Genomic DNA, 18,796 nt, shown 5'->3' on the forward strand with positions numbered 1-18,796 from the left:
TATTAGCCATGCAGGAATTTTACTGCAAAGAAAGTTATGTAAATTTCCCTTTTTTAGCTCCTAGACAATGACCATGTAAAATAAGAAATTTAAATAACGGACAAAAACTCTAGGATGTTACAGGGTGTGGTTAAAAAATTGGGAGGACGCAACGTTCTCTGAGTTCACCTGGGTGCCTTTCCACATGTACTTTTCAATAAGCTTCTTACTTTATCCTCAAATATAAGAGAAAAAATTGAAGTGCAGGCAGGTAGTTCCAAGATGGGCCAAGATGAAGCCAGGACAGGTGGGGCTGCACCTGGGACTCCAGAGGAGTCAGCCATAGGCTTGGTCAGCCCTGTGAAGCCAACAGGGACACAGCTCGAGCTGTGATTGGAGGACTCTGGGAGCCCCAGCAGGTGCTCGGATCCAGGGTCAGGTCTGCCCGGCAGGCCTGTCTCCCTTGGGCCAGAGGGAAGGTGATGCTACTTTTATTATGGAAAATGTAGTCTGTGGATATTGGGAAAAGAACTTGGTCAGTGCATGGAGTGTGAAAAAGTAAATAAAAGCCATGTTTAATTTCACTACAGTTCATATTTTGGGGCTTCCTTGGGGGCTCAGTGGTAAAGAACCTACCTGCCAATGCAGAAGACAGGAGGTAGATCACTGGGTCGGGAAGATCCCCTGGAGAAGGAAATGGTAACCCACTCCAGTGTTCTAGCCTGGAGTATCCCATGGACAGAGGAGCCTGGTGGGCTACAGTCTTTGTGGTTGCAAAGGAAACAGACATGACTGAGGGACTGAGCACACAATATTTTAGCCTCTCTCCTCCGCATCTTTTTACAGTTCATATTTGTAAAGTTGAAATTGTACTTCGTGTGCTTGTGGTTTTCATTGTTCTTTGCTCTGTTCTTTCCCCCACACTTTATTATAAACATTTCCAAACATTCAAGAAAGTTTAACATGTTTTCTACCTAACACACAAAGACATCCCACCTAGATTCTACTGTAATTATTTTAGAATACTTCCATTCTCATGTGCCTACCCATTTGTCCATCACACTATCCATCCATCAATCCATCTTATTCCTTGGTGTATTTAGTGATAAATTGCAGAAATCAGTATACATCTCTGTAAGTGTTTCATCAAGCCTACCATGAAGCTGTCAGCTGTATTTGTTTATAGCAGTTTTCTTTGGATATAAAGTTTACACATGATGAAATATACAAATCTTTTTCCCAGTCATGTTATTTATTGAAGTATACAACATTGTGTTAATTTCTGCTTTACAGCAAAGTGATTCAGTTATACACATATATGTATGTATATACATTGTGTATATATAAATATATATACATAAATACATATGTATCTATATTATATATATATATATATTTTTTTTAATCTTTTTTTTTCTGGCTATGCTGCAGGGTATGTGGGATTAGGTCCATGACCAGGGAATGAACCACACCCCCTGAAGTGGAAGTGTGGAGTCGTAACCACTGGACCACCAGGTAAGTCCCATATATATTCTTCTTTCTATTATCTTCCAATATGGCTTATCATAGGACACTGAATATACTTCCCTGTGCTCTATAGTAGGACCTTGTTGTTTATACATCCCATATGGAATAGTTTGCATCTGCTAACCCCAACCTCCTATCCCTCCCTCCCCAACCCCCTCCTTCTTGGAAACCATAGAGCTGTTCGCTGTTTCCATGAGCCTGTCTCTGTTTCATAGATATGTTCATTTGTGTCATACTTAGATTCTACATATAAGTGGTATCATTTGCTATTTGTCTTTCTCTGAGTTATTTCACTTTGTTTGACATTCTCTCAGTCCATCCATGTTGCTGCACGTGGCATCATTTCAGGTTTTATGGCTGAGTAGTATTCCGTTTTATATATTTACCACTTCTTTATCCATTCACCTGTCAGTGGACATTTAGGATGTGTTTCCATTTTGCCTATTGTGAACAGTGCTGCTCTAAATATCGGAGTGCATCTATCTTTTGAGATTATAGTTTTGTCTGGGTTTATGCCCAGGAATGGAATTCCTGGATCATATGATAATTCTAGTTTTACTTTTCCGAGGAACTTCCATACTGTTTTCCATAGTGGCTGCACCAATTTACATTCCCACCAACAGTGTAGAAGGGTTCACTTTTATCCACATCCTCTCCAGCATTTGTTATTTGTAGACTTTTTGATGGTGACCATTATGACTGGTCAGGAGGAGAAGGGGACGACAGAGGATGAGATGGTTGGATGGCATCACCGACTCGATGGACATGGGTTTGGGTAGACTCCAGGAGTTGGTGATGGACAGAGAGGCCTGGCGTGCTGCAATTCATGGGGTCGCAAAGAGTCGGACACGACTGAGCGACTGAACTGAACTGATTATGACTGGTGTGACATGATAACTCACTGTAGTTTTGATTTGCATTTGTCTAATTATTAGGGATATAAGGCATCTTTTCATGTACCTCTTGGCCATCTCCGTGTCTTCTTTGGAGTAATATCTATTTAGGTCTTCTGCCCATTTGTTTTTTTTTTTTAATTTTATTTATCTTTGGCCGCACTGTGTCTTCCTTGCGGTGCATGGGCTTTTCTCTAGTTGTGGTGAGTGGGGGCTCCTCTCTGGTTGCAGTATGAGGAGCTCTCACTGTGGTGGCTTCTCTTCTTGCAGAGCAAGGGCTCCAGGGCATGCAGGTTCCAGTTGTTGCAGTGTGCGGGCTCAGTAGTTGTGGTGCATGGGCTTAGTTGCCCCTTGGCATGTGGAATCTTTGCAGAGTAGGGATTGAGAGAGTCATTTCCTAGGCAGGTTGATAAGAAGTCTAGGGGTCCCCAAGGAGAGAGGGGTCTGGAATTGTCAAGGAGGAAGGACAAACTATTTTTCTCTACATTTCTTAGGATTATATAAGAATAATGTATGCTGCTTGAGGACAACCTTTTGGCTAATTCTGTTATCTTAAAGTGTAAATTATGGGAGTAGGTCTTGTGAGGTCTTTACAACCTCGAGACATTCTTTTGATTCACTGTAATAACTAATTTGAGAGTATATAATTCCATTGCTAACGCTAGCAAGGGTGTACTCTTTCTGCCCCCTTCTGATGTCTATGTCAGAATCTTTCTGTATCCCTTTTATACGTTAATAAACTCTATTGCACAAAAGCTCTGAGCGATCAAGCCTCGTCTCTGGCCCTGGAATGAGTTCTTCTCCTCCAGAGGCCAAGAATCCCGGCGTCTTTTTGTGGGTTCAGCAACAACCTTTCGTCTTGGGGGCTCGTCCGGGATTCTTCAGGACAAGGTAAGGATGCTTGGAGTTCTAGTTCTTTGTTCTCCTAGCAAACACGTTTTCTGCTGTACTTTACTAACCCTACAGTGTGCTTGTGTGAATGAACGACACACCCTGCACAAAGCAAGTGAGGAGCCCTGCTCTGCGGTTCCGCGGTGATCTCATACTGCTTATAGCAGAAACCTGTCGGGGGTTTACACCGACCTGCCAAAGCCAAGAGGCACCCAATGTCTCCTTCGGGAACCGAGCAGAAACAGGCAAAGCGTGTGGACCGAACTCTCCTTTCTTGGTCAAACTTTTCGGTCTCTTTGACCATTTCATAACTCCATGGGAATCAGAAGTACTAACCTAATCTGTCGGATCATAGACTTTCAAGGGACTTGTGATCTATGCTGTTACTGTGTACTGTTACTTAGGTCCCAAACTTGGGATTGGTAGTCAGGAAGTGCCTAGCCTCGCTAGGAATCAAAAGTTTGGAAGCTAGATGGAGCTCTAGCTCCAAGAGCATCTCTGAGGTTAAAGGTTACTCGGATTGGAACTGCAATGGGTTTTTTTCCTTTGGTAGCGCTGGCTCTTAGTGGACCAGAGGAGGCTCTCATACTGGTGTGGTGACACTTGGAAGGAACATCTCAGTTTTATGTTCGTATCAGTCTTATTGTGGTCAGGAATATACTCAGGGTCGTGCACAGGCACTCAGGTGACGAACAGTGCCCCCAGTGGTCTTAGCCAGGGAGGCATTCCTGAAGGTTACTCTGATCGCACATCAGGTGGCATCAGAGGCAAGCAAGGTTTTAATGGTGAAGAGCTGGACGTCAGTTAGGTATGCCATCAGGTCTGCCCCTGGTGCATCCCCACCCCATCTCGGTGGTAGAACCGGGAGGGACAAGTGTGTCGCCTGCGTCGGTAAGGGACAGACTATGTCGGACCAGGAAAGAAAAGCTTTGGTGTAAAGTCTGTCTACACCCCCATCTAGAGCAGGGAGGGACACCTCCAGTAGAAAGAGGGTGCTCACTGGTCGCTTCTTTCTCTCTTACAGATGGGAGCTAAAAATTCCAGCCTCACTCCTTTGAACTGTATCCTGAAAAACTGGGATAGATTTGATCCCCAGGGCTTAAAGAAGACGTACCTGGTCTTCCTATGTGATAATGCATGGCCACGGTACTCACTGGAGGACGGCGAACGGTGGCCAGTTGGAGGGTCTCTTAAGTATAATATGGTTTTACAATTAGCCTGATTCTGTAGAAAACAAGGGAAATGGGTAGAAGTAGCATATGTGTTGCCCTTTTTCTCTCTGTGAAATATGCCAGACTTGTGTCCTAAGGGTATAGATTTGGGTGTGACTCCTTTAGCTCCCTCCTGTCCTACTTTGCTAGATGAGATGGAGGGCAGGAGACAAAGAGATAAAGAAAAGCAGGTTTCTCCAATCTATCCCTGGGATCATATGCGCAGAGCAGCCAGAGAGACTGAGGAACAGCCACACAAGCTGTTGCCTCTTCATGAAGCACCCACTGAGAGAAATAATCTGTCTATGAGAGTTAATAAGCCCTTTTCTTATCAAGAAATACAAAGAATCAAGGAGGATCTGGGAGACTATTTAGAGGACCCAGAAAAATATATTTAGAGGTGTTACTCTGCTTTATGACCTTACTTGGAAGGATGTGATGTATATCTTGGGACAAACGCTGACTCCCGACTCAAAATCTCGAGTTTTGGGAAAAGCGGTTGCTTATGGAGATGAATGGCTTGGTAATGAATCAGTAGGGAAGAGGGAGGATGAAATGACTGCCCTTCCCACTGGGAATCAGGCGGTCCCAACTATAGAACCAGATTGGGACTATAACACGGCTAAAGGAAGATGGGATCTGAGTCATTTTGTCAGATGTATTCTTGAAGGACTCAGGCAAGCGTGTGCTAAGTATTTAAACTATGTCAAATTGGCAAACATAGAACAGAAGGAAGCACCTGGTAAATTCATAGATAGACTGAGAGAAGCCTTTCGCAGATTCACTGAGATTGATCCCAAAAGTGAAGAGGGAAGAGTGATCTTAAAAGATAGATTTCTCACTCAGTTGGCTCCAGATATCTGCCATAAGCTATTAGAACAGGCATATGGACCAAATCAGTCCTTAGATAATCTGTTGCAACTGGCTGAGACAGTCTATTATGGTAGAGAATCTGAGGAAAAGAAAGAAAGGCAGAGAAAGACAAAGGAACAGGCGGAAGCCCTCATACTGGCTATAAGAACCGTTCTTAAATGGCCTGAGAAAAATGCCCAGAGGGCCCCAGGTGAAAAGCAATGGGCTTGCTATTACTGTGGAAAGGAGGGGCACCTCAAGTGGGATTGCTCTCAGGCATCTAAGCTGCCCCCTGCTCCATGTCCAGTCTGCAAAGGACCACACTGAAGGAGAGACTGCCCCTAGAGGCGTGGGTTTCAGGGGTCGGACTCTCAAGACAATCAGAACTGAAGGTGCCCGGGGGGCCACACAAGCTCCCATCCTAATTACACCCGAGGAACCCCAGGTATTAAAACTGTGGGGGACCAATCCGTCAATTTCCTTTTAGACAAAGAAGCAACTTACTCTGTGCTTACTGAAGCCCCTGGTGCACTTTCTCCCTGATATGCTTCCGTAGTGGGACTGTCTGGACGAGCCAAAAGGTATTATTTCAGTCATCCTCTGAGCTGCAACTGGGACTCTGTGCTATTTTCACACGAGTTTCTGATCGTGCCAGAGTCTCCCTCACCCCTTTTGAGGGATATACTGAGCAAGGTCCATGCCTCTGTTTTCATGAATATAGAGACCTCCCTTTCTCTCCCTTTAATTGAGCAAAATGTATATCCTAGAGTGTGGGCTGATGGAAAATCTGTGGGTCAAGCAAAAATGCTATTCCTGTAGTTGTTAAGCTCAAAGACCTGCATTTATTTCCACATAAAAAGCAGTATCCACTGAAACCTGAGGTTAAGGAAGGGTTAAAACCCATCATTGAGAATTTAAAGGAGCAGGGGCTATTAATTCCCTGTAACAGTCCATGCAACACTCCTATTTTGGGTATAAAGAAATCAAATAATAAATGGAGACTAGTTCAAGATTAATCAATAATAAATAAGGCTTTAGTTCCTTTAAACCCTGTGGTGCCTAATCCTTATACTCTATTGTCTGCAATTCCTGAATCAGCCAAATATTTCTCAGTAATTGATTTAAAAGATGCCTTCTATTCTGTGCTTTTGACAGAGGAAAGTCAATTTCTATTTGCCTTTGAAGACCCTACTCAGACAGCTTCTCAGTTAACCTGGAGAGTTTTGCCCAAGGGATTTCATGACAGCCCACACCTATTTGGGTAGAGTTTGTCACAGGATCTACAAATCTTTAATAACTATGAGGCAGTGGTGCTACAATATGTAGATAATATTCTGCTCTGTGCTGAGACAGAGGACACATGCTCACAAGCTTCAGATTTCTTAAACTTTCTGGCAGGGTGTGGTTATAAGGCAACAAGAGATTGTCAACAATCTGTTAAATATCTGGGCCTAATCATATCAGAAGGGACTAGGGCCATAGGCCCCAAGAGAATTTAACCTGTACTTAATCATCACCTGGAAAATCCCATGGACAGAGGAGCCTTGTAGGCTGCAGTCCCTGGGGTCGCTAAGAGTCAGACATGACTGAGCGACTTCACTTTCACTTTTCACTTTCATGCATTGGAGAAGGAAATGGCAACCCACTCCAGTGTTCTTGCCTGAAGAATCCCAGGGATGGCGGAGCCTGGTGGGCTGCCATCTATGGGGTCGCACAGAGTCGGACACGACTGAAGTGACTTAGCAGTAGCAGCAAATCATCACCTACCTATGACTTTAAGACAATTGAGAGGATTTTTAGGAATCACAGGCTACTGCCGCCTTTGGATTCCGGGTTATGGGGAACTTGCCTGGCCTTTATATAAACTTATAACTGAAACTCAGTAGGCCCAAACCAATAGTTTGGTCTCCAGATACTCAAAAGGCTTTTAAGGCTCTTCAGACTGCTCTCCTGCAAGCTCCCACGTTGAGCTTGCCTGCAGGGTCAGAATTTAATCTGTCATTGAAAGAAAAGCTATGGCCTTGGGAGTTCTGACAAATCCGTGAGGGCCTCACCAGCAACCTATAGCTTATCTGAGCAGAGAGTTAGATGTAATTTCATGTGTGTGGCCACTCTGTTAAGAGTAATTGCAGCAACTGCTTTATAAACACCTGAAGCCCTCAAAATAATTAATGGGTGAAATTTTACTGTACTGACTTCTCATAATGTGAGTGGAATCTTAAACTCTAAGGTTAATACTTGGATGACAGACAGTAGGCTTCTTATATATCAGTCATTGTAGTTGGAAGGACCAATAACTAAGCTTAAAGTTTGTGGAAATTTAAATCTTGCCATTTTCCTTCCTGAAAAGGAAAATGAAACACCTGATCACGACTGTTCCCAATTTCTAACTTTAAACTATGTAGTTCGGGAAGATCTGATGGATACCCCATTAGACAATCCTGACATGGAAATATTTACAGATGGCAGTTCTTTGGTGTGGAATGGGAAGTGTAAAACACTTATGCCATGGTGACAGATAAACAGCTTTTAGAAGCAAAATCTCTCCCCCAGGGAACCAGGGCTCAGCTAGCAGAGCTTGTGGCTCTGACCTGAGCTCTAAAGTTAAGCAAAGGGCAGCGGGTAAATATCTACACTGATTCTAAGTGTGCTTATTTGACCTTACATGCTCATGCTGCAATATGGAAAGACAGACAGTTTAAAACAGCAACAGGAGAACCTGTTAAACATTTCAGGGAGATCAAGAGACTTTTAACTGCTATATATTGTCCTAAAGAAGTAGCTGTTATGCATTGCAAAGGGCAACACAGGGACAGGAGTAAAGTAGCCTAAGGTAATCAACTGGCTGGCTGTCAAGCCAGAAAAGCAGCACTTTTGAAACCCCTTCACTGCAGATGCCTTTGATCTGGACAGGTCCTGTGGAACAGGGAAAACCAGTATACTGAGGAAGAATTAGAAAGATATGGGAAAAGAGGAGCAAAGATTACTGATAAAGGATGGTTCAAGTCCAAGGATGGATGATTAATAATTCCTGAAAATGCTCAATGGAAAATTCTTACGGGTTTACACCAGAGTTTTCATTTAGGCATGAAGAGTACTTACCAGATGGCTTCTTGTTGTTTGAAGGTAAAAATGTAATGACAACTCTAAAGAACATTATCAAAAGATGTGAGGTTTGTCAGAAAAATAACCCAAAGACTGGAAAGCTAGCAAAATCTGGGTTATGAAGTGGAAAATATCCTGGAGAGGACTAGGAAATTGATTTTACTCATATGCCAAAAGCTAATGGATATTCTTGCCTACAAGTTTGGGTGGATACTTTTACTGATGGATTGAGGCTTTTCCCTGTCGTAGGGAACAGGCTAAGGAGGTTGTAAGAATTTTAATACATGAAATTATCCCCAGGTTTGGGCTGCAACGGAGCCTTCAGAGTGACAATGGCTCCACCTTTAAAGCTGCTGTAACTCAGGGGGTGTCAAAAGCTCTAGGAATACTTAACACTGTTCCTGGAGACCCCAATCCTCAGGAAAGGTTGAAAAAGCTAATGACATTATTAAGAGACACCTCCATGAATAAACTCAAGAGACACAGGACAATTGGCTTAAATTTCTACCCATAGCTTTAAGGAGGACTTGAACTGCCTCCCAAAAGGAGGGACTGTCCCCCTTTGAATGTATTTACGGAAGACTCTTCTTTATGCGCAGACATTGTTATAGACTCTGAAGCCTTGGAATTAACTAATTATGTAAATCAGCTCTCAGCTTTTCAACAGGCATTAACAGAACTCAGGGAGGTGACTCCTGACCTAGCCTCTGAGTCAAGCAAGCCTCTCTTTGACCCAGGAACCGCAGTCCTAATAAAAACATTGGGATCTGGGAGCCAATCCCTTGAGCCCCTCTGGGAAGGCCCTTACCAGGGCACTGCTTCTCCCACAGCAGTCAAAGTGCCAGGAATTGATTTGTGGGTACATCACACTCGAGTTAAGACATGGCACTCTGACCAGAACTAAGTGATGTCATTTTATGTCTTTACTTTCTATGCTCTGACTTTGTACTTTTCAGATGGGCCTGATAATCTACGTGAGCCTACTTTTGCTGACTCCAAAAATCCCGAGTCTGCCGTTTGATCCTCAAGACAATGCCTTCCCGTCCTGGGCTCATTCCTACATGGCATTCCACAATTGGTCTAATTACTGGATCTGCAGGGTGCTCCTCTCTTCATCAATGGAAGGCTTCCCATCGTGGGCATGTCCCCACTTCAAGGAAAGGACTTTCTCCAAGTCTGCAAATACCTTCAACAACCACAATCACATGTGATGCCTCTTCTTAATCTGATGACATTTAACAATCCTACAATGGACTGGTGCAACACTTTATACTTTAAGTATGGACATAATGTGACTTTTAATTTTGATTATACATTGTCTAGGTTTAATGACTATTTTGCTACACACAAGAAGGTAAATGGGTCCAGATCTAGTGGCTTTTTACCTGTCTGTCGTTTGTCAAATATGGGATGGTGTCATATGGCTAACTCCTGAAAAGGGATGTCTAAGAATCTATCACCCCCATATGCTGGGAACAAATAGAGCCATCCCCAGAAGTTAGTCAACAACTTAATTATAATGATTGGAAACACTTGGGATTTTTTGCCTCAGGAAATATGCAACATAATCATTCCCGTGTTTTCCAACCCCAGTTCAGGTCTCCCCTTTGTCTGGCCAGGCACTAGTTGGGACTGGGTATCTCAGTCTTCCTCGCTTGCTCCAAACGGGACCTACTGGATATGTGGCTCTTACCTATGGGCATGGCTTCCCCCTGGCTGGATAGGGAGATGCACCCTAGGTCTAGCCTTTACTCACGGCTTTATATTTTCAGAGCTTCCAGAAAAGCCTGCTAATTTACCACACCTTAAAACTCAGTGGGCAAGGTCTGTATTTCACTGGTATGATTATTTGCCTGCAGTGCTTGTCCCCTCTCTGGGAACTACAGATGTTATGCTATGAGTGGATGCTTTGACTAATTTTACTCAACAGGCATTGCAAGATTCTCAAAAAGCTACGTCAGCTCTTAATGCTGAACAAATACAAATTAGAAAGGTGATTTTACATAACAGATTGGCCTTAGATATTCTGACAGCTGCACAAGGATGAACTTGTGCCATTACTCATACCTAATGCTGTACATATATACCTGATATGAGCACTAATGGTACTCATTTTACTGAACACATGAATAAGATGATTCAAGCTATGGATACTCCTGAAGCCTCAACTGCCTCACTTTGGGAGAAGTTAACTAGTTCCTGGAGATCAGTGGAGAAATAACTCCAGAAAGAATGATGAGATGGAGCCAAAGCAAAAACAGTACCCAGCTATGGGTATGACTGGTGATAGAAGCAAAATCCTATGCTGTAAAGAGCAATATTGCATAGGAACCTGGAATGTTAGCTCCATGAATCAAGGCAAATTGGAAGTGGTCAAACAGGAGATGGCAAGAGTGAACGTCGACATTCTAGGAATCAGCAAACTAAGATGGACTGGAATGGGTGAATTTAAATCAGATGACCACTATATCTACTATTGTGGGCAGGAATCCCTTAGAAGAAATGGAGCAGCCATCATAGTCAACAAAAGAGTCTGAAATGCAGTACTTGGATGCAATCTCAAAAACGACAGAATGATCTCTGTTCGTTTCCAAGGCAAACCATTCAATATCACGGTAATCCAAGTCTATACCTCGACCAGTAATGCTGAAGAAGCTGAACTTGAACGGTTCTATGAAGACCTACAAGACCTTCTAGAACTAACACCCAAAAAAGATGTCCTTTTCATTATAGGGGACTGAAATGCAAAAGTAGGAAGTCAGGAAACACCTGGCATAACAGGCAAATTTGGCCTTGGAGTACAGAATGAAGCAGGGCAAAGGCTAATAGAGTTTTGCCAAGAGAACGCACTGGTCATAGCAAACACCCTCTTCCAACAACACAAGAGAAGACTCTACACATGGACATCACCAGATGGTCAACACCGAAATCAGATTGATTATATTCTTTGCAGCCAAAGACGGAGAAGCTCTATCCAGTCAGCAAAAACAAGACCGGGAGCAGACTGTGGCTCAGATCATGAACTGCTTATTGCCAAATTCAGATTTAAATTGAAGAAAGTAGGGAAAACCACTAGACCATTCAGGTATGACCTAGATCAAATCCCTTATGATTATACAGATGTTCCTTTATAACCATTTTAAAAGATTAAAAAGGGGGAAAGAACGGATGCATAAACCTTATACAGAGCAATTTCACTAATTCTGGTGTCCAGTAATATGGTGGAATGAATTCCTCATTTTCTCGTTGTTGTTGCTGCTCAGTTGTGTCCGACTACAACACCATGGACCGCAGCATGCCAGGCTCCCCTATCCTTTACCATCTCTACTTCTCCATATAAGGGAAATTTTTATATGACAGATGTATAATACCATAGCATAGAAAATAAATCAGTTTTTAGCAATAGTTGAGGAGGGAAATGTAAGAATCTCAGAAACTGTTATTTCCATACACTAGATTTATAGTATTGTGATTAGGCAATAATTAAAATAAAAACTGGCAGGTTGGCAAGATTTTTTAAGTGAAATTCCTTAACTGAATCAATGAATCAAATCAGACACAGATTACAACTGAAGTAAACGGTTTACTACTTTCTGCCAAAAACTTTATTGCCATGGTCTTGAGTCCTTGGAAATTCAATTAAGCATCGTGGTAAGATTTCCCACAAACTTTTGGTAATGTTGGATTTGTAAGGTCAATGCAAACAGGCATCTACTTTCCTGATACTTCAGGATGCAACTGGCTATCCAGGGGTAATTTGTAAGAGAGAAGAAACCACCCACTTAAAAACAGCGTAAAGGCAGCTAGACATGCCACTATAACAGTGTTGCCAACTTGCTGAGCATGTGGCTTGAAGGGTATATTGAAAGATGGTGGGAAGACAACACCCGCTTCAGTCATCACAGAGTGGTAATTCCAGATGAGAGCAACTGAGATACAGATACCAGCAGCTATGTTGAGAATTCCTGAAATCATAAATGCTTTGTAGGTCATATTCTTCTCAAGAATTCCCATGGACACATTTTTAAGTCCAAAAGTAACAGAGGCTTTCCCCAAGAGTCCTAGAATGCTGGCCATCAGTAGGAGGTTTTGAGACACACGGATGTCAAGAGGTAGGTAAGTATCATGGTAGCTGTAACTGTGACATGAGGTACCTGTGGTGATGTTGTTATGACGGAAGACACAGACTCTCCACATTCCCACGCAGGCCAGACCAGACAACTGTGAGGCGTTGTCTAAATACCATACTCGCCACTCCACGAAGCCCATGGCAATGGTGCCAAGGATCCATCCAACAGTGGCTACTGCAAAACCTACTATTTGGTGATTGGCGTTACTGATGAGCAAGGTCATGGTAGATGTGTACCCAAGGAAACTGCAAACAAATACAAGGCATCATGAGCTTGGAAATTTGGGCCTAGAACAATACACTCAACCCGCTATCTCCATTCTCCTCCCCTACTTTTACACTGCTGTGGATAAGCAGTGCTGTATTTTAGATGCAAGTACTATTAATTCTCACCAGAGACATCTGACCCTCGAGCTCTGCACTGGGGAGCAGAGGCCTAGCAAATTTTCTGAAGGGCCATCTGGGAATATTTACTAAAACGTGCAAACTTTCAAACAGACAGTTCTACTTCGGAGCGTTTGTCCAAAGATGTAACTTAAGATTAATCACAAACATTCAGTCAAAAAAATAGCCGACACAGCCTTTTTGTAATATTGAAAAGTGGGAAAAAATTTCAGGGGCAACAAGAGGGCTTGGTTAAGTAATTTATGAACATTCCATACAGGAGGCCTATACGGCAGCCTTCAGAATAGGCTAGACTTGTATGAGGGGCAATATTTTGTGTTTTGAGTCTTCTCAAGGTTCATCCGTGCTGTAACATGTATGAGCACTTGGTTGCTTTGACTGAGTTAGAGGGGTTAGGCATTCTGAAAGCTGTTCGTATTGTGAAGAATCAGTTACATGTAGGAAGGGGTAATCTAATGCAGAACTTAATGAGTTATGAAGGGGCCCATACCCGCACAGTCCTGCACTGGAAGGCACAGTCCTCACCAGAGGACCACCAGGGAGCTCCCTAAACTGTTTTTTCAATTTGATATATAGACGATTATTTTCCAAAAAAAAGAATGATCTTTATGAACGCACATCCGTCGGGAACGTTCTGCCCATAACGGGACTGCTGGGATCACCCTGGCAGAATCTCTGACCCTTGTCCTCTCCCCCACTTAGGACCCCCTCAATGCCCTCCATTGAATCCTTGCTCCTGCCTCACCCCTGATTTCTGCCAATGTCCCATTTAAATTGCTTAAGATCTTTTCTTTTTTTGATTGTGTACTGCTTTCAAAAGCCTTTATTAACTATAATACTGCTCCTGTTCTGAGTATTTTGGCCACGAGGCATATGGCCAAAGAACCGAGACAATTGAGCTGGGTGCACTTAACTCACTACTGATTGGTGGAGCAGGCCGGCTGCTAGGAAGGATTTGAATGTTCAGGGAATTAAACATTTTAAACAGAAAACATTCAAGTACGGTAAGGAGGTGGCATGCCACCTCAGCTTGGCTGAGAAGTTGGCTCAGACTGCTGTCCCAGGGCAACCAAAGCCCACCCAGCACCCACAGTACGTTCACGAGAATAACGCTTCGAAGGACATGAATATTAACGAGAGGTAAGTCATGAGCTTCTGTTTGCTATGCAAATATCTTTGGAGTTTTGATATATATTCTGTTTACAAATATATAAAAGGAAATATCTTTCTTAATTTTCACAGAAGTATGAACATTTCTACACTAACATCTGCAACTTGTGTGTTTTTCAGCAGGGTCTTTTGAATAGCTTTCCTTACAAGTGCATGCTTCTCTCTCTGTTTTCAACATTCCCATCACACACAACATCTTCTTTTCCACGATTTTAACTTTTTGCCTGAAACATCCATTACTTTTCTTAATTGACTGATGATTGGTTTACAATATTAGTTTGATTTCTGTCATACATCAACATGAATTAAATTAACATGAATTAACCGTGGGTGTACATATGCCCCCTCCGTCTTGAATCTCTCTCCCACCTACCGCCCAGTTCCACCCCTCTAGATTATTACAGAACCCCAGTTTGAGTTGCCAGTCTTACAGCAAAGTTAATCCATCAATTAACTGAAAACAGGCAGAGAAACAGAACAGCAGAAAAGTTACAGTGTCTCTGAGTTGAGCAGTCAAAGGGTAATTCCTGGCAGAGCAAAAGAAGAGGGAGCCATTAAGTGAGAAGTTGGAAGAGCAGGGGGATGCTGTAATGGCTGCACAATATTAAAAAGGTAGTCAATGCCACTGAACTGTACACTTAAAAATGGTTAAAATCGTCAGCTTTTATCTGATGTCTATTTACCACAGTAAGAGAAAAAGAAAATTATTGAGAAGCTCAAGGACATTCTGTTAAGGCAGGTTGAATCTTTTATTTATTAGAGATTAAAATTGAGAAATTTTAAATTATTAATTCATATAATACACTACCTCATGTTAACATAAGGATTTTTATACAGAGTTAACTATTTCCCAAAACGAAACTTAAAGGTCATCGTTTTTATTTATTTATTTTTTTTAAGGTCATCGTTTTTAGCATCAAATATCACGGAACCTCTTATACGGGAGGTGGTGATCAAGACCATCCCCAAGAAAAAGAAATGCAAAAAGGCAAAATGGCTGTCTGAGAAGGCCTACCAAATAGCTGAGAAAAGAAGAGAAGCTAAAGGCAGAGGAGAAAAGGAAAGATGTATTCATCTGAATGCGGAGTTCCAAAGAATAGCAAGGAGAGATAAGAAAGCCTTCCTAAGTGATCAGTGCAAATAGGTAGAGGAAAAACAAAAGAATGAGAAAGACTCCACTGTATACTTGTTAGAGAGTAAGAGTGAGCAAGGTACATAGTGTTTTAGTATCACTATGGTAAGTTTTTTAAAAAAAAAAAAAGTTTTGCTCTTGTGGAATCTACCTACACACTGGATAGTCTTGAAAAGTTTCACTTCTGTAGGGTTTATATTTATTGACTCCATTTACCTTCCTCAAGAACTACTAAGTATTCTTATCCTCGTTTTATAGGTGGAAGCACTCAGGACAGAGGCTGAGTAACTTGCCTAAAGTTACATGGGAAGCGGCTTCCGAGTACATCATCCTACCTCACCTTTTAGGGGGAAGATGGCGGGAAGCTCAAAGAGCTATCTGGAAAAGGAAAAGCATCCAGGAAGAGGAGGAAGCCAGGGCAACACTTCCCAACCACGGATTCAGTCCGTTGCTCAGGGAAAGTGAAGAGGGCGGAGATTTTGAAAGCTCCAGGACGGTTCCAGTGTGCAACGAGTGTGTGGGAACTACTGAATAAGGCCAAAGAAAGACCTTTTGAGAACCAGAGTGATGGTGGAAGAAATGTGGTCTCAGGTGCCTTCTGCTGGAGTGAGGGGTGTTGTCAGAGACTCGTGCAATGGGTGCAGTGGGGAGGCAAAGCCCCATCCACGGTGGCATCGGCCAAACTGAGAATGGCCTGGTCACTCTTCAGGATGGATGTGCTCATCCTGGGAAAGGCCACCAGAACTAGCGGTAATTAGGCTGTGAGTGTCTCCTTTTGGGAGACCAACAAGGCCAGCTCTCAAGGTGACTGTCACACGATGGGAATGTGGCAAAGTTATAGAAACAGAAGCTTTTATCTCCCGTTATAGATTCAGCTCCAAGTCCCCATCATATTCACAAGACCTCAGTCAGCTATCACCACAATACTGAAGGAGGACACTGTGAGTAGGCAAGCAGGAAGCTGGGAGTCTTTTATGCATCACACACAATCTACGGGACACAAATACTCCCCTTCTATCTTCCCTCCGATCATTACAACTTCACCATCTCCTCAGTCCAATAATACTTCAAGAACTTGAGATCTGTCTGCTCCCAGAAATGTTTAGAGGACTCACTGTTTTCCTCAAACAAGCTGACCCAAGGATGAATACAGACAAGAGATGCCCTCAAAGTCCAAGCCTGGGCCAGAGAAGCTGCTTAATCAATATGTGTAGAATGAAAAGTCAAACAGGAGGGACACAAAGGATGCTTTTTACAAGTTCAGTTCTAGTTATATTAACTACTGCATATATCTTTCTATCTCCCATATCTGTATCACAGTCTCCTGCTTATTACTTAACCCGACCTGCTTTAAAGGTCTTACATTCAATGAAATGCTCCTTCACACTCAACAGAATTGCTGTTACACAAACAGAAAACAGCAACTGTTGGCCACAATGTGGAGAAACCAGAACCTTTGTGCTTTTCTGGTCGGACTAGAAACTGGTACAACTGCTGTAAAAAAAAACAAAACAAAACAGCGCATTGATTCCTTAAAGTCTCACAGTGTGATTCAGGAGTTTCTTTTCTGGATAGACATATTTGTTGTTGTTCACTCAGTACATCAAGTCTGACTCCTTGGGACTCCACAGACGGCAGCACGCCAGGCTTCTCTAGCATTTTCTACCTCCCTGAGTTTACTTAAACTCATGTCCGTTGAGTTGTTGATGCTATATAACCATCTCAGGGCTTCTCTTGTAGCTCAGTCGGTAAAGAATCTGCCTGCAGGGCAGGAGACCTGGGTTCGATCCCTGGGTTGGGAAGATCCCCTGGAGAAGGAAATGGAAACCCACTCCAGTATCCTTGCCTGGAAAATCTCATGGACAGAGGAGCCTGGTGGGCTGCATTCCACGGGGTCGCAGAGAGTCGGGCACGACTGAGTGTCTAACACTTAACACTTACTTAACCATCTCATCCTCTGTCACCCCCTTTTCCTTTTGCCTCCAATCTTACAGCATACCCCAAAGTAAAAGGAGGGATTCAGATAGTGGTATACTTATGTTTTAACAGCATTATTCACAATAGCTAAGATGGGCGAGTGACCCAATTCTCCACCCACGGATGAACTGGACAGACAACATGCGGTCGATCCATATAACAGGGCATTTCTCAGTTTTCAAATGGAAGGAACCTTGGACACATGTTACAAAAAGGATGAACCTCGAGGACTGATTATGCTGAGGAAAATAAGCCAGGTAGAGCGAGACAAATACTGAACGATTTCACTTTTCGTAGGACCCAGACTAGTCCAACTGACAGACACAGCAAATGAAAGAGCGGTGACCTGGGCTGGGGTAGGGGCCGGGGGAAACTCGTTCAATGGCGAGTTTCAGTCAGCTTCAGTCTGAGGAGATGAAAAGGTTCTGAAGATCGCTGGTGATATGGCTGCACAAGTGTTAATATCCTTAATGCCACAGGGCAGTATGCTTACAGATGTTAAAATTATGTACCTCTTGTCTATTTTACCACACCAAAACATATACAGTAACGAAGCCAGAGCACCGACTAACCAGTCTCCAAGGGAATAAGCATTTGGTGAGGAGAGTGGCTAGTTCAAAGGGCAGCTCCTCCCTATGGGCAGATGTCCCCCACTTACACACTCTGCTCTGCACGCCCGGGCTCCTCACTGAGCACAGAACAGCTTTCAGCCACACTGAGAGTTAGTCTGGCCTGTAAGGCCGCGGCCCTCTCCTCGGCCTTGCAGTCACCGCATTCCGTATCCACTGTACACAAACTCCAGCATTCTCAGTTGCTAGGTCACGGACGCCATGGCGGCCTCTCTGTTGCTGACGGTGGCATGCCCTCTTCACCTGCTCTCCTGTGTGTCTCCAGGCCCTATGCCAGAGGGGAGTACGTTTCCTCCAAAGACCCTAACAGTTCCCTTTTAAGACCTGTGTGCCTGCTTCAGGCATTGCCCCCTCATCCCTTTCTCTTGTCCCCCAGACATGGTACCTACCCCATCTCACCTGGAGTTAATGACATTTTTTCTTAAGGCGATGGCAACCTATACACACAGGCGTTAGCAGCAGTCGTGCCCACATGGGGGAGACGGAGTCGGGACAGACCAACGACAAGAAACACATTAGGAAACATACCTTTGGTTCATGGGAAACACCCCCTTCCTATTGAGTCTTGGATCACAGATGGTCCACGGGAGTATGGCGGTACGGACTAGATAAGGTAGCTGCTAACATAGGGGAGAGCTTCAGATGGGACTTCTGTAAGAAATGAGACATCGTGTCAATGAGCGAGCAGTGAGGACTACATTTCACAAACAAGCCGAAACGCCACCAGAATCCTCTTGTACAACTTTTCTGTAATAAATTCATCCCAAGGAAATGAGCAAAGAAATTACAAACAAGTCAGTGAAACACACATACCCAGTGAGCTTTATAACTGAACTTACAATGGGGACAAATAGGGAGAAGAAAACCCAGGCAGAGAATATGTACAATAAACTATT

General features: G+C 43.2%; 1 protein-coding gene across 2 annotated transcripts; it reads right to left on the reverse strand.

Moving 5' to 3' along the window:
- Positions 1 to 12,033: 12,033 nt before the first annotated feature.
- Positions 12,034 to 18,501, reverse strand: LOC145536636 (claudin-34-like). Of its 2 annotated transcripts, none has more exons than XM_081566162.1 (2): positions 18,429 to 18,501; positions 12,034 to 12,833 (listed from the first exon to the last, which is right to left on the reverse strand). In XM_081566162.1, exons 1-2 carry the CDS (start codon positions 18,437 to 18,439, stop codon positions 12,170 to 12,172), a joined length of 675 nt encoding a protein of 224 aa, XP_081422288.1. In that variant the 5' UTR covers positions 18,440 to 18,501; the 3' UTR covers positions 12,034 to 12,169. The 2 variants fall into 2 exon arrangements, with proteins under 2 accessions (XP_081422288.1, XP_081422289.1); XM_081566163.1 differs by lacking the exon at positions 18,429 to 18,501 and adding an exon at positions 17,930 to 18,043.
- Between the last annotated feature and the right edge of the window lie 295 nt (positions 18,502 to 18,796).

The sequence above is a fragment of the Giraffa tippelskirchi genome, chromosome X (genome assembly GCF_054371585.1).
Source record: "Giraffa tippelskirchi isolate mGirTip1 chromosome X, T2T-mGirTip1v1.2.pri, whole genome shotgun sequence".
NCBI classification, from domain to species: Eukaryota; Metazoa; Chordata; class Mammalia; order Artiodactyla; family Giraffidae; genus Giraffa; species Giraffa tippelskirchi.